This window comes from Anopheles coustani, chromosome 3 (assembly GCF_943734705.1).
Source record: "Anopheles coustani chromosome 3, idAnoCousDA_361_x.2, whole genome shotgun sequence".
NCBI classification, from domain to species: domain Eukaryota; kingdom Metazoa; phylum Arthropoda; class Insecta; order Diptera; family Culicidae; genus Anopheles; species Anopheles coustani.
In genome coordinates, this window is record NC_071288.1 from 31,152,634 (window position 1) to 31,175,985 (window position 23,352).

Below are 23,352 nucleotides of genomic sequence, written 5' to 3' on the forward strand. Positions count from 1 at the left end.
CATAAGGGAGCCGCAACTGAAGCGCTAGATCATCACAAACTGTCGGGAGGGTGCGAAGTAATACTCTGCTGCTGGCATCACCGGCTGACCTTTGACACCTCGAGCGAGCCTATCCGGCCACGATCGGGACACCTTATCGAACCGAACCGCAAGTTGAAGGGGAAAAAAAAGGTAGCCAAGTCCATCCACGCACGATGGTCGTCAGATTTAATTAGCTTCAGTGCTTAACGACCCCATTAAACCGGGCCCGTTCCAGCAGCGGCGAGTTATTTTGTCTACGCTTCTCCAGCTCGAAACAACCCCTTGCCCCGAGCTGCAAGATAACGACGACAGACGACGGACCAACACTTCATATCGAAGGAGGTGTCGCTTTCCGTGGGGACACATGTTTTGCTTTCGCCCGCCCGGGCCGCGTGTTGATACCACTTCAGGAAAGATCACGATTTATCGCACGGACAAGCCCTCGGTCGGCCAAAAGCTGAACGAAAAGGCGGCCAGCGTTGTGTTGGCCGGGACGCGTAAGACGACGAACCGACGCGATCTAACCGCATGGGGGCCGTTTACAATTATTTCGAGCACGGCTGTGGATGGACACAGTTAAATCGAAAGGAAAAGTGCTTGAAACCAAGGGGAAAAAGAACTCGCGGTACCTTACGGGCGTTCAAATCCATGCGCAGACATTTGGACGGCAACGATTGCGCCCGTTCGGTCATCGAAAGAAGGCGTGCGAGTTGCATAGAGGAATCGAGGAATGCTTGGCTAGGAAGTGCCTCCTAGTTGCAACAATCACCATGACGAGTGTTATTTTCCTTCCCGCAAGCTGGACATTTTTCTCTTTTATCAGCCCATCCACACGTCGTTAGCGAAAGGTTAGCGTGTGTGGAGGACGTCCTCGAGCTGCCGTCGCTGGACCCATTGGATGTGTTTTATGCAACACGCCCGACCAACCGGCCGGGCGGGCAAAATATGCGACCCGAAAGGATGGGGCGTGAAATGTGATTTTCCGCCCGCCCCGCTCCGCCCGTGCGCTCGATCGAAAGTATCGCACGGGGTTCGTCACTTACGCCTGTCAAAGTCTTTCGATCATTCTTGCTCGAGCGTTACTTTGCACGGCCCGATCGTGCCCGGAGGCAAATCGATCGTCTCGGATCGGGTACGTTTCGTTCACTGCCCCTCTGCTCCACCACTCCTCCACCCGTCGTTGTGCTTACGCGGGGAAGAGGTCAACGACGCTGTACGCACCACGGTTCGTTGCATCATTCCCCGGGGCGTTCGAGGATGGTACCGCAAAATCGTCCACGATAATTGTCGGCGCAGCTGGGATGGGTCGATGAATATTATGCACGACCCTGACATGTCGCCGACCCATCCCATTCCTCCCACCCCGTGATTGGGAATCGTCATCCGGTAAGGGCGCCCTAGGGAGGGATTTTTTCTTCGCCTCCCTCCAAGCGGGTAACCAAAAAAAGGGCGAGATGCAATATCCTCTTGCAAGCCGGCCGCCCAAACACAAATGCGGTGCGGAAATGGAGACCCAGATCAATCCGAAGCCGTTCCATGGCGTGAAGTAGGTGTGAACAAGCTGGCGCTCAACAATTTTCAAAGCATTTCATGGGACGAAAAGAATCGAGCTTTGAGAGAGGTAACAAGAATGGTGTAAGCCATTAAGTATATTTGAGGAATACAGCACGGCATGAAGCTACGATAAACTTTGTTTATTTTTTTGGTATTTTGCAAGATTTTTGGAAAGGTTAATAAATGGAAATGAAAATACTTCGGGGCTTGCCGGCACATATGTGGGGGCGTTCGATCGTGACAGGTGTGCAAATGCGGATTGCGGATGGAAAATATCACAACAGAGAGTAGTGGGATGAAATAGCTTCCCAGCAAGAATGCCTGGGTGCCATTATTTATTCGATGTCGTTAGTGAAATGTGTTTAAAAACGAAAGGACAAATGTCACTGGATGATCTTTAATGGTTTTAGATCATTAAAATTGATAACATTCCAGAGAAAAGAATACCTAATAGCTTAAAATTAGTTGCATTTAATAAAATTTAAAATAGATTATTTAAGTGTGTATAACCCTTGCAACAGTTCATAACCTCCACATTAAAGTGTTTTCAAAATAGTGAAGATGATCCCAATAAAAGATCCCGTTTTTCCCCACGCAACACGAAGACAAACTAATCAATCAAGATCGAATTAATCAATTCCACCGCTTCGTTACGTGGCCTGCGGGGGCTTTCTTCGGCCGCTAAAACACCACTCAAAGCAGATTAGAAATGACCATAATTTAACCGGAGAAAAACACCAGCCTCAAGGCGATTAGAGCTACCTCTGAGCTACCGAGACGCATTTTGGACAAAACGACTCGTTCCCGCCGCCGTGTTGGGAAGGGCCTTTCGCTCGATGCCGAATGATGACCCGAACCACCGTTGACCACCATTAACCGGAAGGTATCAATTTAACACTCGAAAACTAAAAAATAACTTAGCGAACATCAAGCGCGTTTGTCGACAAGCTAAACGATAGGTTGTGGCGCAAATTACTCAGCGTTTTTCGGTGGGCATGCTTTCGGAAATGTGCGGTCGGTCGGTCGGCCTCAGCTTCTGCGGTGACAGTTAAATGATAGACAACATGTTTGTGTCATGTTCCGTAACAGTGCAGTGCGGGGACGGTGTGAGGTCCCGGGACGAACGAGACCGGGACCGAAAGGTTAATCATTTCAAACTGCGGAACGGATGTCAGTGCAGCGGCCGGCAGGAAGCGATCGGTGTTGTCTCATTGAATAATTTGTCACACAACCGTCCGGTTCATCCGTCGGACAGGGAATCAACACTATTCCGTTACATTTTTATTACGAAAAATTAAAAACTAAAAGAAATGAAACGAGGAAGACCTCATACAAATTGGCTGATTAATGCCACCGATTTGCAGACCCACGGGGTTGAGCGTGGGAACTGAGATGGTTTTAATTTTTCGGCACGAGGAGTTTCCCGAGCGAAAACTTAACGAACGAACTTCAAACGAAAAATTAAAAAAAAAAAAACCCGCACAACCTGCAAATTACCCGCAAACTCATTAGGCAATGGTCTTTTCACCTGCACCATCGAAAGTGCGTCTGGGGTTTACTTTTACTTTCTCAGGTCAGGCCGCTCTCAGGCGGCGCATCGGACGGGCCGATTAATCGCGTCAGATAAGCCCTGTCCGGGAATGGCTAATGAAGTGACAAGTGAAGAATGAAAACATTAAGATTGTCGGCTGATGGTCAGCTCATATTTACGTGCCTGTCCGGCGGGAAGAAAGGTTGATTCATTAACGTTATTCTATTCATGTTAAATTTTAGTTTTTAACTCCATCGATAAATCTCGAAGGCGCCAAGTGGTAACGGAGTTTTAAATGCATTAGTAAGTGTAAGGCCATTTTTATCAATTCTCTTACGTCACTTCACTTACTAGACGTACCTTTTTGCGGATAATTTCACCAAGAGGAACTCAATTTAAAATTCAATGACTTCATTGGCTTGAACTGAAATGATGTCACAAATGCCACTGTCGAATATGACATTCCAAGACAACGCGTCTTACAATGGTCTGGCTGCCCTTTCCTAATACTTTCGGTTTGGGTAAGCATGGACCATCCGGGTGAACAGAAACGTGTGTAATTCATCATCGGTATCATATCGCTCGGGACGGCCGATAGGACAGGCCGAGCCAAAAGGAATCACGGAGTGAATGTAGGCGAACGTCCCGTAAATGCTTTACTGCTGCTTCTGCCACTCTTGTATAACCATCATGCTACCTGTGCTCCAATGCTCCTCGAAATGGGCTGTGGGAAAATGTATTAAACCAAGAAAGAAAAAGATGATTGAATTTATAAAACCGTCTAGAAAAGAAACAGACACACTGTTTGATATGATGCTTTGGTGCGTCAGAAGCACACCGTCGACTTCGGAGTGCTAAGCTATCGAACCTGTAATCATGTGGAGCTGTTTGCTTCTCCACTGACTGTCGAGCGTCAAAAATTCGTCACAATCGCGTGATCGATCGCGTATTGGCCATGGTGTTGGTATGTCACTATTGCTTAACATACCATCGCACACGATGGATGTTGACTCGAACCTTTAGGAAAGAATAGAGAGGAAAAATGGGAATCAAGTGTCTGTTTACATGTTTTTTTATAGAAGCAGAAATCTCGATTTTTTAAAACACACAGTCACAGGTAACGTCCATGTTTTATGTTGTTGCATTTAAAACGAAATGCTGAACAATACTTTCTTTCACGCAAGCAACGCCTTTTTAAGGTGGAATTTCATAAAAGCAATACAAAAAAAAATGAAGAAGGCAAGCCGCTACATCAAAGCGGCATATCTACGCATCACAATTGGGCAACGAACGGATAGTGCATTCCTCTCGAAAAGCGTTGGAATACCGCTGCATAAACACGACAAATCGTCCGGCAATTACCATTTCTAATGAAAATTCACCATCCGCCTATGGCAGCCATCTTTCTACCGCTTTGTTGTTTGGGAACCGAAAGAAAAGTAAATCGCATTCATGCCATATGAAACAACAACCTTCGTTACCTCGACAGCAACGTGAACTTCAAGAAAAAAAACCCTTCTTTCCCGGGGTTCGGAAGACGAAAGAATTACGTCGACACCCGCTTCCTATAATTATCACATCACGGCCATTATTCAACTCCCGAAAACTACCGAGGCTAAACAAAACGGGGCGTTTTTTGAGGGGGTTTTTGCAGTTAAAACAACCTTCACACTGGACCCTTTTACTTTTTCCGGCAGAAATGGTGTTTCAAGGAAACTCCAACGACGACCTTTTCCATCGCGCGGAGCGAATCTTTGCCCCCAGGATAGTGTTTGGGTAAGCGTTTTAATCGTCAATCGCTTGCCTTACCAAAATGCCAAATTCAAAGTGCCAAACTTAACATCTTTTCTTGCTTCGGTAGGAAGGAAAACGGACGGTCCTTCAGCTACCAATTCGGGTTTTTACACAACAACATTTTATCGAAGCTGAACCATCTTCGTGTGATGACCAACACGTGGTAGATGAGCGAGTGTTGAGTTTCCTTCAAAATTTTCTTTCCCTTTGGCTGGTGAAAAGTTGTGTCCGATCGTGCGATTAAAAAGTGTGTGGTGGAGTTTTGTTCCCAATGTTAAATTATACGAGGGTGGAGAAAATTAACGCGTGGGATTAAAACGTTTTCTCAAACAGTAAACTTACACAAGAAAGTAGAATGAAAGAAGGTAATAAAAATGAAGTTACGTTATTGAATAAGCATTTCAAAAATCCATGCAACACATGAAAATTTCTGTCCATCTCAACAAACAACGTGAAAAGGTAAATTTTCACAGAAAAAAAAAATACAATAATCCATCTCTATATCTTCCTCCCTGAAGGTACAGGTCGACCTTGTGGAATCTGTCAAACCCGGCTCACGGTACATCCTTGATTTCGTGTCATTTTCTGGCGCTGGCAGCTGCCAAAAGCGCTAACTGCTACCCTCTTGTTTTTGCCATTTGGTTGCAGCGTGTTTAGATTTCTCTATTTGATTTTACTCACCGATCGGCAAGCGAATTCTCATGTCGCCTACCGCTGGAGCGCTACTGCACAACCAACCGTTTTTGCCCCAAACGTCGACAATTAGCGCTGGCTAAATCTGCCCGAACCGCTTCGCTGGCCCGGTGGCCTTCAGCTGTCTTCGAATGCGATACCGATCGTGCCCTAAAAACCACGCAAAAGCGCGTGAAGATCGCGTCGAAACGAGAAAAAAAAATTCAACCTCCCTGCAGTGACTAACCATTCCACGTTGGGGAATAGATTGCACCGTTTGGAGTGGAAACAAAACTTCTTCCGTAACCTTGACTCTAGCCGTCCGCAGGAGGAAAGGTTCGGTGGGTTTTAATTGCTACCCGTGCGCAGCGGTTGTCGAAGATATAGCGATAGGTCGGTGCCCATTAAAAATGCATTCTTCATCTCGAGAAGTGGCCGAACGACGGCTACTTTGATGACAAATGAGATATGCTTCCGTGGCGGCTCATGTTTGGTCGATGAGAAGGTGCGATCATCTCCTCCAAACAGACAGAGATGTTCTTACGCTCTTAGAGGAATCAAATGCGCTACGATTAGTGTGGGGGAAATCTTCCATCTTTTGGGAATCGTTTTTAAAGACAAGACGGTTGACTTCTTTTGCCCTAACTGACCTCAAAAGCGCATCCACGATACACGAAGCGTGTGGTTTCCAAATTAACAATGCACAGCCCGCCCATCGGTGGAATCTTCTGCAGCTGCAGCTTGGCATTCTTGAAAGGGGCTTAATTTCACACACACTCACAATGAGCGGTTAGCATTTCAGCGCCGTGATTAAATGGCGGCTTTGGCTCGGTGGGTGGACACACCGATTCTACGCCGGTCCGCTACGCTGGGACGGTCAACGGTAACACAACCAGATGATTACCTTATTCGCGACCACTCGACGATCGATGAAACCGTGTGGTTAACCTCAAAACACAAACATAGGCTGGCGGTAGTTTAAATTATGCTAGTACCCATTTTTTCCGATACATCTCGCACACAGACACATTCAGACAAAAAACCCACAAAACATACCAACGATACCTTCCTTCTAGGCGCATAATTCAGCATACGCCCGGGCTGGTGCTAATCAAGTCACCGAACAATGGCGCTGGGATGAAGAAATCGCGTTGATCGTCGTCGCGTGATGCTGAAATTGGCGTGGAAAAATCGGTGCGCCAATCTTAATTAATTTTTCGGGCCCATCGTACTGCCGTCAATAGGCAAATGATTATTTTATAACGAGCGCCATGTTTTGCTTGGTTCCCGGTTCCGACCGCGCCCCGTCGGGTGGAGATTGGATGTAAATAATAAACATTCAGAAAAAAAAACAATTAGATACTATGGGGATGTTGTGGAATTATCGCGTCACAAATCAAGAGTTTCATTAATTTGGCTGAGGAACACGAAGAGTCGAATGGCCATGACCTGGTTCCAAGCAATGCATAATTTTTTCCTAGGTCAAACAACAAACTTCTCAACAAACATTGTACTTGGTTCTTCTCTGAAAATCTGAAAAATATAATTACAAGTATTGGCTTTATTTAAATTGGATTTAGAACAAATCAAACGTCATTAAATTTATCGACTTGAATTGATTGAATTAATGAGGCATCTTCAATCAATAGTAACGTTTGTAAAATACAATCAATGTCAAATAAAGCATTGCTCCAACAGCCTTCCCTCAACTCCAGTTGACTCTTAGTTGCCTTATGATTTTGGCCCGAGGACCTTTGAGAGGACATTCGAGCGCCTTTCGTGCCCTTTAGCGCATCGATCCCATCGCCGTCCCACGCAGCCTAGTCGATCGGTAATTACGGCTGATTAATACCCTCAACTTGTCGTAAGGCCAACTGTGAACATTGTGTTTAAGCCAGCATAGGCTCAAGAACGCTGGTCGGTTTGTTACTTGTGTCTCAAGCGCATCGCATGCACCGACCGTGTTGATGCTCCTCTCCACGCAAAACCTTGGCCTAGGTCCTCTGCGTACGACGATCTGGTTCAATCTCGACTCTCCTAGCATCTCGCAGGCATTGGAACGGCTTGGAAGGTAATAAAAACACCAGCATCTGGTGCGTTCGAATTTTCCCATCCTTCCGTTCCGATCACCGAAATGGAAAGGGAAGACACGAGTGCGGCTTAGTTTTTTATTCTTCCGCTCAAGGACCAACACTTTTCCCTCCGAGTCACAGGTGTAATTCCGCGGACCACGGCCTCCGGCACGACAGATCGACTCGGACACATCTCTATCTCGGCTAACAAGAGCCTTTGGCAAGGTTCACACTTGTCGCACGGGCTCCGTTAATTACTTAACGATCGCTAAATGTGTACCTTTTCGTCGCGATGCACGTTTGCCAATGGCAATCTAAGCCGCTTCCCTCGGCTTACGGCATCGGGGGCTGCTCACGTGAACCGACGCCGTCGAAACGGAACGGAAACGAAACAATCAAACCAATCTGAATCACTCCGGATCACTGTGATCGCGATTTTATTATTTGAAGACGAAAATAAGTAGCTGTTGGAGCGCAGGCACGCGGTATTGTCCTCCGATGGGTAGCAATTAAACAGCTTCCTCTCATTGACCGAGCTCCTCCCGGCCGTCCGGCGGGTCCCCGGGTGCCTGCGCCGGTGTGGTCATTAAAGGGTCATGCGATACCCGGTGCACGGGGTTCAACTCCATCCACTCCATCCGATGGCCTCCTTTCGAAAGTCAGCCGAAAAACGAAGCGACGGTGATGGGAAATTAGTTAATGAATTGACCGCACGATCTCATCGCGCCGCATGCAAACGTGCGCACATGCGAACGGAACGGAAACGGTGCGTGTATCCGAAATCCGGTTCTGTCAAGCGCTGGCGAAGAGTTCTCCCGGCTCGCCGTCGGCTGCTTTTCGCACATTATCGTGGGCCGGTGTTCGAAAGGGTGACCGAAATCCTGATCGGACCCATTATTACCATTTGCGTGGTCATAAAAATACGGCTAGCTCGAGTTTTCGATGGGGTAATCGACGATTGACGTGAAGTGAACGGTACTCGTAGGGATCAGATGGTTCCTTACCGAAGTAGGCAGCTTGCTCATAGTAGGATGAGATTGTATTACCCTTAAATAGCATGGGAATATTTGAGATCAACACCAGAAATTTGCTTCGCTACATCTTACAAATGAAACACGTGTGAAGCGATGCAACCAACCTAAAAACGATAAAAATTGTGGACCAGGTTATTCCCGTCTGTATGACAGTTTCTTTGATGTCCTCCACAGTGTTATACTTGCATCAAGCCTTCACTTGTATACAACTTGTACACAGGTTTTTAAAAATGGGTAACCCTTGAACGGTACCAATTTTAGCTTTTTTAGATTTACTACAAATTCTTGAATAAAACCAACGTAGGCGAACTATAATGGCTAGACAGACACGTTCATTTTTATCGGAACGGGATAAAATAGCCGGATGATATGAAACATAACGCATGTTGTAGAGAGTATATTGCAGAGATTAAAAAGAAAATCACTACACGTTTACAGCAATACATTCACTTTGTCCTATATGAACGTATAGAGCAATTTTCTTAGAAGTAACTAACTAACCTGTCCATAATAATAACAATTACTTAGGAATCATTTGAAAGCGTTACTAATGAATCGTCATTAAAGTATTTAAAAAAATTCCATTCCAAACTTGTTACTACAATAAAACTGTCATCAAATTTTAGGACATTATGTAACTAAGTTAGAAGAAGCATCTAATTGTCTTTTAAATCATTAAGAGTTAAATACGAATATTTTATTCAAACGTCAGCTTAAAACGGGTAAAGTTAAGTTAAAAGTAATATTCGATTTAAAATAAATGTAATCCTTCCACACCAGGATTCCAGGATTGTAATTTCGATCTAAATTATACGAAATGAATGCTGGTACGAAATGTGCAATTGTTTTTTCAATCGCGGAACTTTCGTTTGACGAACCGCGGCATTGGTAGCAAGTACAGGATCATATTGAACGCGCACAAACCCAGCGCAAAAGCGATGCTTGCCGCAATATCCGTTGTCTCCTGGGCACTTGAATGGCCAATGCGCTCCATGAGAAAGTCTGCCGGCAGAGGGCAAACGACACCATTTGCCGGAGTGCAGTTCATCTTCCGTCCCAAGAACGAGGCCGTGTGCAGCAACGAGCTGGCGTACTTGGTGTGCACCCCCTTGGCGTTATCCTGCATCCATCCGAGTAATCCCTTGGTAGATCTAAAACAGATAAGATTGTTGTGTGAAAATTTGAACGAGTTTGTCACAACAAAAGTTACCCTTACCTTATGGTTCCACTGGCCAGCGTTAGGCAAATGATCAAAATGTAAGAGGTGGCAATGGCGGCGTTCAGCTGGGATTTCATTACGAGCAAAAACATAATGCAAAGCTGCTCGGCAAGCATGAAACAGGTCCAAATTGCCACCAGCAGGTACATGAAAGTCATACCGTCCGGTGCGGAAGGATCGAGTACGAGCGGGTAAAGAACACAGGCAGCCACAGCCGACGAAATGAATGAAAACGGTATCGAAACGGTGTTATACGCGATCAGCATCGTTGCACCTGTGTAAAGTCCTTCCGCGTACTCCTGGCAGAAACGTTTTCTCCATGGCGGGACTGAAAAGAATCAAGTTTAGGATTATAGCGAAGCTTCTCTCTAAGTTTATTATTACTACTTTTTGGTGTCACTTACAGAGAGTTATCGTTGTCCAGATACCAACGCCATAGCTCAATCCGAGAACGTTCATGATGAGTCCGCTTTTGCTGAAAAATCCGTGCGAATCGTCCCCGGTTTGGGAGTATAACATCCACAGTAAACCCATCGTAGCCGGTAGCGCTAGGAGCCGAAGGAAGAGGGCTTTCATTCCAGCGTAACCACATGAGAAGGTTGCTGCAAGCAGACGCCTAGAAGAAGAGTTCAGAAAAACACACGTTATTGATTATGCTGACTGCATACTGATTGCGTAATACTCACAGATACAGAACTCCCCAAACTTTGAGCTCTCCAGGTTTTCCATAGGCCAGCGGTATCTTACCACTTCCGATCGGGTTAATAGGGGCCTCCGGGATCGGAGTTTCTCGTGCAAAACGCTCAACGAGGGCCTCTATTTGCTGGCTGGACTCAAGAAAACGATCTCTTGATCTAGAGTGAGAAATGATTTTGTAATGTATGATAAAAAACTGTCTCGTGTGAAAAAGGAAAATGTTATCCTCACACCCATTCCATGTGTTCGGATGGTTTCAAGATAAAATGTCGCACGCAAAACCCGTTTTTAAAAATTAATAAATATAAAGTTTTATTTCCATTCTTCACCCTGCAGGTTCGTTTCCATTTCACGGACTGTTCTGGTGCAGATACATCACCATATCCATCTCCCGCTCGCTCAACATGAGCCGTCGCTTCTGCACGTCGCGCTGTCCGGTTTGACCGAACAGCAGCTTCATTTCATCACAGGCCGCAGGAATGTTTAGTATGCGCCGGCAGAGGCGCTTCAGTAGCGGAAAGGCCGTCTCCGTGCGCCAGTACGACATGATGTCGACCGCACTCTCCAGCTTCACGTCAATATACTGTTTGATTTCGTCGTCCACCACGTCGTCGCACTCGAGTTTGAGCGACGAGTCCATAAACTCGTAGAACTTGAGCTCCGTTGGCGCTAGCGAACCGTTCGTTCGTTTCTTCATTCCATTGGGACCAAGACCACCTCCACCACCATCCCCAGCGATGTATTGGCTCTTCACCAGCTCAATGCCTTCGGGATCGTTGTGCAGGTGTGCCTTGACAGCGGCAATCGTTTCTTCCCGTTCCTCGTCGGACAGGAAGCGTAGCCCCTTAAATTTGGGGTCGAGAAACACCGCTATCCGGTGGTAATTGTGTAGCAGAAAGTGATCCCGCAGCTCGCTCAGCAAGTATGACTTTACCGTGCGCACCTCGGCCTCGGTGTCGGCGTCGTCCGGTCGGAGCGTTAACTCGAGCTTTTTGCGCCACAGGATCACCTCGCTGATTGTGACACTGGTGTCCGAGATGAGGCTGCGTATTGGCTCGCGGAACGCATCCAGGTAGCGATAGAGTGCAGCCACTTCGGGTGACAACGGCGTTTCGTCGTCGTCCGGCGTCTGATAGAACACCCGCTCGAAGTACCGTGTGCTGTCACAACCGTACGCCCCCAGAGCCATCTTCATGATGTTCCATAGCATCGTCACAACACAGGGGATCGTTTCGTACTGGTTGCTATGACACAGTAGCGTTCGCTCGGCGGATTCTCTCAACGCCTCATCACTGCTATCGAGTGGCATGCCACCAAACACGACCTTGATGGGATCCGTAAATGTCCGAGCCAGGCTGTCTTCGATGATGCGCTGCAAGTGCTCCACATACGAACCCTCCTGGCCGGTCACCTCCAGTGTCTTCACATTGATCTGGCGGAAGTAGTAATCCGAGGCGACGGTGTACGCGTTGATCGCGACATAGCTGCGCCGCTCGAGAGCATTCCGGAACAGGCTGAAGCTGAACGTGAGATCGCAGTCCGCCAGCACTTTGTTCAGCTGGCCCTTCGCCTCGTGGTACATCGCCGGAAGGATCGTGTCGAGCAGGACCTCCCGCGAGGCAAGTAGATTTTCCTGCTGCCCGTAGTACACGCCGATGTTTACAAGCATCTGGGCTAGGGTGCGGAAGCTGGGCAGCTCGAATAAGTCCGCACTGACGATGTCCTTGTAGAGTACGCACGCCTGCTGTCGGATCAGATCGTCTTTCACGTTCTGCGGCAGAATCGACGCCGCCTGGGGATACTTGTGGGCCTGCGATGGCACGGTCGCTTGGACTCCCGCAATGGCAGCGGCCGATTTAGCCGTCGTTTTGCCCTGCCCTGCGCCCCCGTTCCAGTTGGAGGACACTTTCGGCTCGAGCTTAACCTCCACACCGGACGGGAGCTTGATTTTGCACCGATGCCGCAGCAGACTTCCCGTGCCGGTGCTCGCCTTGTGCAGCACCAGCCAGCCACACTCCAGACAGCGCACGTAGTTCTGCTTGATGCCCTTGTAGAACATCGGCATGTAGCGCTGCCAGGTGCTGTTGTTGTTGTGGTGCTTCCGGTACTCCAGCTCCGGGTCCTTCTCGGTGATCATCTTCTCGAGCTGGTCCTTCGAGAGCAGGTGCGGGTTGTGGATGGCCAGTGCACCGGACTTGAGCAGCTGATCGGTCAGCTGGTAGGTCACCTTGCCCAGCTGCACGTGCATCATCGATTTCGCACCGTAACCGCCGTCGGAGGTGATTTTTCGGAACGAATCGTCCACCTTACCGGCCCGTATCTGCACCTCCGGTTCCGGTGGGGGCGCCTCGTCGTTCGGAATGTCCTCGAGCACCTGCGCCAGGGCGTGCCCTTCGTCAAGCGATAGTTCTGAGTCAGCCTACGGAGAAAGGAGTGTATTAGACGGAGGTTCTAGGAATTCAATAACGAACGACGCAACAAACGTGAGCTAACAAAATGGCCTTCGATAGTACTGGAAGAGAAAACTATGTAGACTTTCCCTTAGACTGAATCAATCTGTGTTACAAACCGCATTACTGTCCTATTCGCAGCCAGGTTTTGCTTGAAATAGTTTAAACAAAATGCAGTTCTAAGCATATGTAGTTCATATGGAGGATATTGTACACCTCAAGTTAAACGATCAGAACACAACAAGACTTCAGGGGGCGGGTGTTTCAAATTCGATATAAAAAGACGATGTCTTAAATTGAATTCAAAAAAGACATGCAAATGCTCGAAAACTTCACAAGCAGGAATGAGAAATAAATTTCAAAACTTTACACCTCCGTCTAGATGCAGACATTTTTGAATTTGTTTTGAGAATTTTAAAAAAATATTTATTGGACGTCATTGTAGTGTTGTCCTTGAAGCCGATAACTGTTGTTGTTAGCCTTTCCCATATCCGGTGAAATGGTTGCACCCCGCGAGAGAGCCATTAAGGGATGCGTACGTCCGTAAAGCCAACAAGTGGTTGAAGTGAGCCAGCGCTCGCAACGATAAAACAAACTCGGGAAACCATAACATCGGGAGCCTCGGGAGCCATTTTGGAATCGGGAGAAAATGCACGAAACGCTAACGAAAAATGTGTGTGTGTGTGTGTGCGTGCTTATGTCCGTCGGTGTGCTTGACAGTGCGCGGACAAACAAAGAACAGGAGAACGAGTTTGTCTGTGGGCCATGTGGGGGAGGGGGTGAGAATCTGAAGTAGGGAAGGGTGAAACGGAAGAACGGATGATGACTACGTGAAACACGCGCACACGAGAGCACGGAATGGGAAAATGGACGCGAACGCGATTCCATCGTCAGCCGTAACCGAATGCCCCCGTCGACGCCAACCGTCGGTTCTACGCGTTATGGAAAAACCCTCCCGGTTTGAGACGTTTCTGTGCTGGCGCGAAGGAAGCGAAATGTGTGCAAAACGCCCCGAAGGAAGGAAGGCCAGCGAGGTGCTGGTGCGGGCAAATCAGGGTAACATGAAGCCACGAAACACGAGCATCGTTAAAGAAAAAACAAACACGACGAAACGGAATGGGCACGAAAAGAATCGAGAGCTCGAGCACCTGAGGCTGAGGTGAGGCAGAGCTAAGGAACTGAGGAAGGGCAGCAGTAGAACGGTGGCACCGAAAGGCGAAACAGACGCTGGGCAGCGGAAGAAACCCAAGGTGGCCTCCGAGAGGTCCCCAAGACGAAGCCTGAGAAGATGTAGCCTGACCACAATAAACCGTGCAAAGGCAGCAGAGGGTGAGAAAGAAGAAAACTCCAACCGGCAGAACAGAAAAACAATGAGAAAGTCTATTGCACCCTAGAAGAACCGACAAGCAAAAGGAAGCCAGAGAACCTCTGGAGGGAACAACGCTAGAACGAAGCAGACCAGTGCGAGAAGTAAAGTGGATGTGTGGATGGCAGATAATGAAGAAATGAAGAAAATTGTACGAAAACATACTTTCACGACATCACGTCACGCGAAGCGGGGGAATGGCAACGTCTTCGAAGAAGGGAACGCAATCGCACGGACCAACGACAGAAGAACGTGCGAAGAAGCGGACAGACGGAAGGAAAGATATTCTCCAGAAGGAAACGTCGCGGCTTGCGGTTCTTGGAAGCGGTCGGGGACGGCTGGATGGGGTAATTCAGCAAAACAAAACCTCTCGTGGTCTCCGCCGCCGCACAACAAAACAAACCCGGCGTAGTTAATCGCGATCTGTCTCGCGAGAGGAGCGCGAGCATTTTTTGGGAGACCGCGACGTGAGAGCATCATCTCACCACCAGTGAAGTAGAGTGAGAGGAAGCTTCGACGCGTTGGGGGGTTTTGGAGCCGCCGAACGACGGAGGCTCCATTTGCCCAATGCCCCGTCCCTCCACCGGCGCGGACGTTTTATTCTAGCCCCAACCTGACCCTTCCCCATGCCCTCATCCTAGCGGGGTCCTTTCTCGCTCTAACGTGTACGTGTTTTCGCACGAATACCTTAACCAGTGATTCTCAACCTGTGAGTTGAACTTTGCGCGAAGCAGGATAAAAGAGCAATTTACCTGATGGGTTCAAAGAAAAGGATCGCAGCATTTCAGAATACATTTTCTATTGCTATATGAAAAACCACAATTTCGATATTTTACAAATAATCCGTGATAGCAATTGTTCTCTGCCGATTCAAATAACATTCATGTGTTAGAAACGAATGTGAAAACGAGAAAATTAAAAAAATCTTTATGAAATGATAACCAAATGCATGCACAAGAGCATAAGTTTAAAATGATTCAGAATGTGTTCATTACTAAAGAAATGTTTAGCGCAACTAAAGTTGAGAAACCCTGATGTTGACTCTCGCGTCCGCTTTTGCACGCTTCGGCGAACATCGCGTGGTTGAGAGAAAAAAAAAACACCGTGACAACCACTGTGACAAAGCGATTCGCTGGCTGTAAAGCTGCCGGAGGGGCTTCGAGGGGGTGCGAAGCAGTACAAAACTGCCGAGTCAAATAAAAAGCCAACGCTACAGTTACACCACAAAACCGGCGTTCTCGGTAAGCGTACAGCTAAAAAGCGCTGAGCCTTCGATGTCGATTCCATGGGAGTCGCAGCCATTTTGTTTGTCACGAAATAATGCGTCACGCACGCAGCAGAACAGTGAGCCTCGCACCGATGGAGCCTCTCATCTCGTACGAGTGTGTGTTTTTTTAAGGAGATAGAGAGAGAGAGTGTGTGTGTGTGTTCTTACCTGTATTTCCGGTTCCGGAAGCTCTTCCTTGATGTTGGCCAACCCGACGGGCATGTAGACAACCTGTGCGGCGATGGGAGACGAGGCTCCACCGGCCAACGACGACGACGACGACGATGACGAGGAGGAGGAGGCGATGGACGAGTTGGACGAGGAGGAGGCTCCCGGAGAGTTGCTGCTCTCGCTGCTGCCCCCGCCGCAGGCGTCACCGACCCCGCACTCCCCCTCGCCGGTGGGGCTTGGCATCATCGGGATCGTTGCTTCTGGTTCGCCATTACCGGCGGATGTGCCGGTGACAACGGAGGCGGTGACGGCGTTGGTGGAAACGATCGCACCGTCACTCGCACTTGACGGTATTGGTTGACCACGACGCATTCTGGTGACGCGCTTTTTTTGTTGTTCTTTTTATGTGTTTCTTTTATTTTTTGTTTTTCAATATCGCCGTTGTTTTCACACAGCACCCGGATGATGCACCACCAACACCAACGGATCTCCGGTGTCCGATGCACGGGTTACGCTTGAATTGCAGCACAGGAACAGATTTGTGGGGTTGTTTTTCTAGTTCTTGGTTCACGCAGGTGACGTTTGGCTTTTCGTTCGCCGTGACATTACGTGCAATTTTTGCATCCCGAAAGAAAACCCGGAAACAGCACCGTGTCACCTGAGTTCGTGCGTCCAGGGAGGTTTGTAAAATATAATTGCCTTTTTTCACCACAATCCAAGTGCACCTTGGAAGAAGCTCCCCGCGACTACCCGAAAAGCTTCGTGATGTTGACGCTCTGTGCTTGAAAGGGTCACGAAAGCGACCGGAAGGCAAAAATAGAACGACCTAAACCTGTGTGCAGTCCGGGCTACGTGCTTCACGAACGTCAACGCTGCTGCGTCGCGGCTGTTGTTGCTGTTGCTGTTGGCGATGGGATCGTGACGTGTGTGCGTGAGATGACGCCATTATTCCGTGCGTCGCCCTTTTTCACGCCGCCGCGACCCGCCGCACGGACACACGACGTCCTGCGCACTTCACAGGTTACCGCGGGGCAGCGAATTCGAGCACGTTCTCGATTGCACACTTGGATCACACTGTACACGCACGCACTGCTGTTATTTTGTTTCACGAGGCAGTGGTTCCACGGCACCACGCACACGTTCACCACGCGCACAAATGTTTTGCGCGTCTAATCAGCTAACGGAGGTGGTTTTTAAAACAATTCTTGTCCCTCCCCCGTTGCCTCACTGGAGCGTTGGCGAACTTCCAGTTCTTCTCAGTAAAAGTTCACATTAAAACGCCGGCTTTTCTAGAAAAAACCCGTGCACCCGAAATGGGTAGACAAACAGCACATTCTCCAGCGACCACGCGCTCGGCACGGCTCCCTAAAACCCTTTGCCCTCTTGTTGTTATTGCCCAGTGCGCATTCCCTGTCCCTTTCACTTTCTCGCTCTTCTCCCCTAGCACCGGCGACGATGGAAGATAAAGTTAACAAACGGCGGTTTTAGAAAACGTTCCACACACGCACGACTCCAGCGAACGACTGACCAGCAAGCGTTTGTCAAATTCTCTCGCAACCCCGCGGGTTTTGTTCGCCGTTCACAAAGCTCATCTCATCTCATCGCTACACAACAGCGCGGCGCCGTTTGCTCTCACGCTCACCTGCACGACCCGCGGCTTGTGTGCATTCACACGTACGTAGGAGATTGTGGGGCAAGATGTTGTTTTTAATCGGAAACATATTAATTCAGGTTAGATGAAAGATTCATACGAATGAATCTCGCCTAAACATTCATAAGGAAATCAGAACTTAATGTAGGAAAAATATAGCACGTTGCATAATTGCAGCAAAACAAATGTAATGCATTCAACATTCCACTGAACAATTAGAAAATTTAAGACTTGTTTGTGTAATTTATCGTTTTCTTTACTCAGCATCCAATATTTTTCGTTGTTAATGGTTCAGATAGTAAAAATTCTCCTTATTTCTTTTGGTGGCGCATTAAACCCCAGTGGTAGGGTGCATCTTGCCCCACTCGCCTGTACGTTCTCGGCGAAGAACCGGGAAGCGTGCAATCATCTCGGATCCTTCCTTCTTCTCCGAGGCTCTTCCTTCGCTCTTCCCAAGCCACGGTTTTACCTGTGAGCACGGAATGATTCAACCACGGAGGGCACGAAATTGCTCACTCACTCGCAGCAAAATCGCCCTGTCGTCATTTTTCCTTTTTTTTCACCGCCACCCGTTGCGTGTTTTCCTTTCCCTGGCACCGCACACAAGGCGTATGGGCCTTTGGTTGTGCGCCTTCGGTCACGTTTTGCCACCAGTTCCCTATTTCCTCTTTCCAGGCCGTTCTGCTTACACAGTCTGCTTCTTATTTTTCTTCTTTTTCCCTCTCGGCACCGGTTTCACGTAGCCCCTGCACGGGTATTTCCCTCCACCGGGCTACCTGTGCTTGCGTACCAGCGGAAACCGTGAAAGATGTACCACCTTGCCCTTGCTTCGTCTTGATTTCTTTTTCCTTCTACGTCCCCAGCATCCCTCCGTCTGACACCGGCGTACATTCCAGAAAATGGAAAAAGAACGATCCTTTTCGAACCAGGTTGGAACGAAGTGTCGTTTGGCTGAGCGTGTCTTTTTCACAACCTTCTTGCTGCGTCGTGGTCATGGCTTCGTGTTTTTAAAAGCGGCAAAGCGAAGGTTATGTGAAACGACAAAAATTATTTTGTGAACTAATAGTTTCAAATATAAACTACAAAGTTTCATAGTAACTTTATCACTTTGTGTTAACAATTTAATGTTATAAAACCCCTAAAGTATTACATTTTTATTTTCAATAGAATGTTGCTCGTGTTAAAAAATATCATATCATATCCAATGATGTTGTTATGTTTAAAACAATTTATATATAAACAATCATCTTCCCATTATACCAAAACACATAGTATTCACATTACAGCATTCGAATCTCTTGCCTTTCATTTTATACATTTTCTAGTTTTGCCACATTCAACATGCATGATATTTTTTTAAAACAAAAACCAACCTCGTTCGTGACGCTGCCCTAACATGGTTTGCCATTTTGCGTGTTTGCGTTCCATTCTAACCGCCCGACCCGGCTTGAGATGAAAAGCTGATTGCTTCTATGCCTATGTTTTTTTTGTTGTTGTCGGTCCCCATTGGATGTCTCCTTTGTGCACCTTTTCGTAATGGCCGCACGACATGTACCCGCTGCCCACCTGAAAGGCAAGTGTCCTCTTCGTGCACGCGTATTGGTGCGCACGGTAGTGCAAACGCACGCCAAGAATCAAGAACGTTCAACTTCGAACCGGACGCACGCACATCATCCATATGCGGGGTCCGGTCGTCATCCGCTTCCTCCCATGGCGGCGGGGGTTGTTGGCTTCGGGGATGATGCTCCACAAATACAGCGATGCACCCCTTCATCGCGGTGCGACATATGCCCACCCCATCGAAAACACGCGGCGTGAGCAAACTTCTATTCCCGCGTCGTGAATGCTTCGATATGGCGGTGAGATGGAAACGGGCTCAAGTGAGATGAGTAACACCCGCGATCTTCGAGATGAAGATCCCGGCCCGGTGAACCAAGGTGAGATGAGATGAATCATTGGTAATTCATGGGTAAAACATGTAGGCTTCTTCTGCCTGTCGTTTCACATCTTCTATTTGAAGGAAATTTCTAAGTCTATATCTAATAACAGTCTATAAAAAACACAGCTGAGTAGAACTGTCTAGCGTATTCCTCGAATTGAAGCTGAACAATTCGAATACGGTTTTGTTTAAGTTTACAAGCCATTTTTTTAATGTCACAAAAATATCAAAAATAATATATAACATAGTTTTTAAAGCGTATTTGATGCCATTTTGCATTGCACATCAAACTCTTTACCTAAAATTGAGCTAAAATTCCGGATTTAGCTTTCAGATTCTTTGATTTTCAAAATGAAATTGTTTGATTGTACTCATCATTCTTCTTCTTCTTGGCGTAACGACCTCTTGGTCATGCCTGCCCGTTAAGGGCTTACGAGACTTGTTTCCCTGTTGTACGTGGATAGTCAGTCCTCTCGTACAGGGGAGGGTCTGGTCTCGGTTGGGATTCGAACTCACGCCGTCGAGGTGGTGAGCCCCGGCGCTCATGGGCCGATTTTCTAACCGGCGCTACCGCTCGGCTGTCGCGGACCCCGTACTCATCATTAAAAACGATCAAATAATAATGTACGCACATTGAATGTTTCATAAACATACAATGAAAAACATTCCATTTAAAACCCCTTTGAATGCATCCGGATGGTGAATGCGTACACAATTGACAGTTGACATAAAATGACAGTAAGTTGACAATATTAAATGAAAATATTTAAAATATACAATAATATATTCTAAAAAAACAATTATAACTTTGAAAAAAAAATACATGTGGATAATTTAGACCCAAATTGCAAGAACGAATGAGTATATCGACCATTTTTGTTGTGTATTGAAAGGTTAAATAGACACATATTGAAATACACTTTTGGATGGTTACATAGGCCTATCTTGGAATAAGCTTTTGAAACGCTTATCAATTCGAGTCTTTCTCATCCAGATGATCGTACAGAAAAGATTTTCTTCTGTTATGTATTATAACTTATCCAAAGTCATATCTGCTATCAAACATAAACTGCCTGACATATAATGTAATGTTTCTAGAAATGACTGAACAAAAAGTATACTATAGAGAAGATTGAAAGCCACCTACCTTCGATCCACTGTGGACAGGCAGAGATAGTACATTAGTGGATTCTCGAGCTGCGGGCATGGAAAGCCGATTCCATGGAAATACTCAAGCATAGCACGGGTACCACCAGAATACACGGCTCCACCCAAGCACAGAAAAAGTGCCCTAAAATGAAACAATAATTGGAAGTTAAATGGAGATCGAAAAGTGCGCTCATATTTCCTCACCTGTCCAAAAAGGGAAACACGTCCGATCGGGGCTTTTCAAGTGAAAGTAGAATCCCGCACCCGGTCTTTTTGGCCGAATTTGACAGAATGCTAATCAGGAGGTATGCACTTAGTGGATCCAGCCCTTGCGTTGGTTCGTCCAAAAGCAGCATCACCGGATCACGTACGAGCTGAATTCCGATCGCAAGCCGACGCTTTTCACTGATGTTCAAATTTTCCACCTTCTTGTGGGAAACTTGGGATAGTGCGAGATCCGCTAGCACTTGACGCACTTTGGAACTCTTCAGGTAACCACCAAGCTGAAACGAAAAAATAGATCAAATGTCACTGATCATCTGAGTTTTGTACGGATTGGGTTACGTACAATCGTGGGCGTGTAGTGAAGTGTTTGGGAAACCGTCAGGCCGGGAATAAAGTCACAGGCATGTGTCACGTAGCCACAACGCTGCTGGAACAACGATTTTGTAAGAGGTGCACCGTTCAGCAAGACCTGTCCACGGGACGAGCCCTCCGAGCGCCGGGCAATGACATCCAGCAGCGCCCGTTTGCCGCTTCCCTTCGAGCCGAGGATGGCCATAACCTCACCACTGTGCACCGTCAGATGCACCCCCTTCAGCACCAGGGCCGACTGTCCACCGCCATTGAAACAACCGCCCGTATCGACCTACAACGGAACAACAGAGCGAGATCAAAACAAACGACTTCAACGACCGTGCAAGCGCGGAACCTTGAGTTCCCAACAAGAATACCGCAACGGGCCGCGATGCAGAGCACGTTCGCGGAGTACTCGCTGGAACCAGGCGCTCACCGCTACGTCTACATACCTCGGTCGTGTGGTAGATGTTGTGCGCTTCGAGCACGTAGTCGCTACCGATCATGCTGCAAGCGAAACACAAGCGACGAACCCGAGCAAAAACAACAGGAAAAATATAGAAAGCACACTCGCACGATCGCGAATCACCAAATACCACTCGCGAGAGTTGCCAAACAAAAGGGATGTTTATGGACTTGGCTGCTGCGTGGACCTGGACAACAGGCAACAACCTCCACCGGTGACGTTACGATCGCGACTGCATCGAGCATGACTCCGCGGCCACGATCCGAGTGAGTTCGTTCGTTTCCTCCCTCCCTTTGGGGGCTCTCTGGACCGGATTTGATCCGAATACCTCTACGTAGACGGGCACACAAAACGGGTTGAAGTTTGTGTTGGTAAGAGGATGTAACTTGTGTAAAAAATGGGGTTACAGAAGATTTTTCTAAAAACATCTCGTTCGTATTTCAAAGTAAGAAAAACGATGCAATGTGTTTAAAGATAGTTTCGAAAAAAACAAAACTGTGCAATCGAAATATTTGTAGATTACTTTAAGTGATGAAAATAAAAACTGTCTTAATTTTTAGTGCAATAGAATAGAAAACTTTTAAAAAACTAAAATCTAGGTTTTGAAAAATGCCACATTGTATCACACGGCCCTCTAGGGGAAGCCTATTTTTTGCCAGCGCAATGTTTACCTTTTGCTCACGCCGTGCGCGATCGCGGTGCACCATCACAATGATCGCCGTGGACGCAACCAGCGACGCAATCCGGCGCCCATTTTTCGCGGTGTGCGTGTGTGCGGGTCGTGTGAGCGCGAGTGCGATCGATCCGCTGGAGCCTGCCGAACCAACATGGCGTCCCGAGGTGGTTAGTTGTAGTTTCGCTTCGCTGCCAGCTAGCAGCAGCAGCAGCAGACGAGTAGAAGCAGTAGCTATCGTAGTGATTGGAAAATCTCTGGAAAAATACTCGAATGTGCACTAGCGGTTATCACAGAAAACCAGTTAAAAGTGAGGTGAAACAATTGTGCTCTTTGCATAGTGACACAAGCAACGGATAAAGTGGAACTACCTTTTCGGCGTTTTAGGTGCAGAAGGTGTGTTTTTAAGATCATTTCGGGAGTGTGTACCAAAACCCAGAAAAGCCAAAGAACCGACAGTTTTCTTCGCGCTTCGATGGACGATCAGATTCCGGCCAATGATTCTTCCGTCAGCCGTTCTTCGCGAGTGAGAAGCATAGAAACGTAAAGCAAGGAAACTTCTTCACCACACTTTGACGCGATCCGATGAGATTCTGTCAAATGATCGACACTGATGGCGGTTGATGGTGACGGGGATTTATTCTTTTTTTCAAACCCCAACAAGCGTTGGTGTGTTGCCTTTTTTCGTTCTCTTTGTTTTCCTCTCAGCACATAGAGTGCTTAAATTAAAAATGCAAAACTGCTGCTGTCGCCATAAAACGAGTCCATTTTTTGAAGGTTAAATGCCATTGTTTCACTTTTGCTGTCCACGCTGTTAATCTTCGAGCTAGGCGAGAGTTTTTTTTTGTCATTCCATCAATCTAAAACTCACTGTGCATTTATGTCCACGTGCGTGTGTGTGTGTGTGTGCTTGGAAATTAGAATTTTTTAAAGGTTCGATGATTCACCTGGTATAGAACAGCTCTTGATTTGTTGCACAACTGCACACCAACCGCTGCATCTTTGCTTTTGCAATGCATAATTCTGTGCATTGGCTTTTTAACCCACATGG

General features: G+C 47.3%; 2 protein-coding genes across 2 annotated transcripts; both read right to left on the minus strand.

The window, feature by feature from the left end:
- Window positions 1-9,428: 9,428 nt before the first annotated feature.
- Window positions 9,429-21,668, minus strand: LOC131261476 (ATP-binding cassette sub-family G member 5). Its single transcript, XM_058263519.1, has 8 exons — window positions 21,615-21,668; window positions 21,155-21,454; window positions 20,791-21,089; window positions 20,585-20,728; window positions 10,584-10,751; window positions 10,302-10,513; window positions 9,895-10,225; window positions 9,429-9,829 (listed from the first exon to the last, which is right to left on the minus strand). Exons 1-8 carry the CDS (start codon window positions 21,666-21,668, stop codon window positions 9,529-9,531), a joined length of 1,809 nt encoding a protein of 602 aa, XP_058119502.1. The 3' UTR covers window positions 9,429-9,528.
- Window positions 10,890-17,353, minus strand: LOC131261475 (uncharacterized). The gene is made up of 2 exons (XM_058263517.1): window positions 15,845-17,353; window positions 10,890-13,012 (listed from the first exon to the last, which is right to left on the minus strand). Exons 1-2 carry the CDS (start codon window positions 16,217-16,219, stop codon window positions 10,943-10,945), a joined length of 2,445 nt encoding a protein of 814 aa, XP_058119500.1. The 5' UTR covers window positions 16,220-17,353; the 3' UTR covers window positions 10,890-10,942.
- Window positions 21,669-23,352: the final 1,684 nt, after the last annotated feature.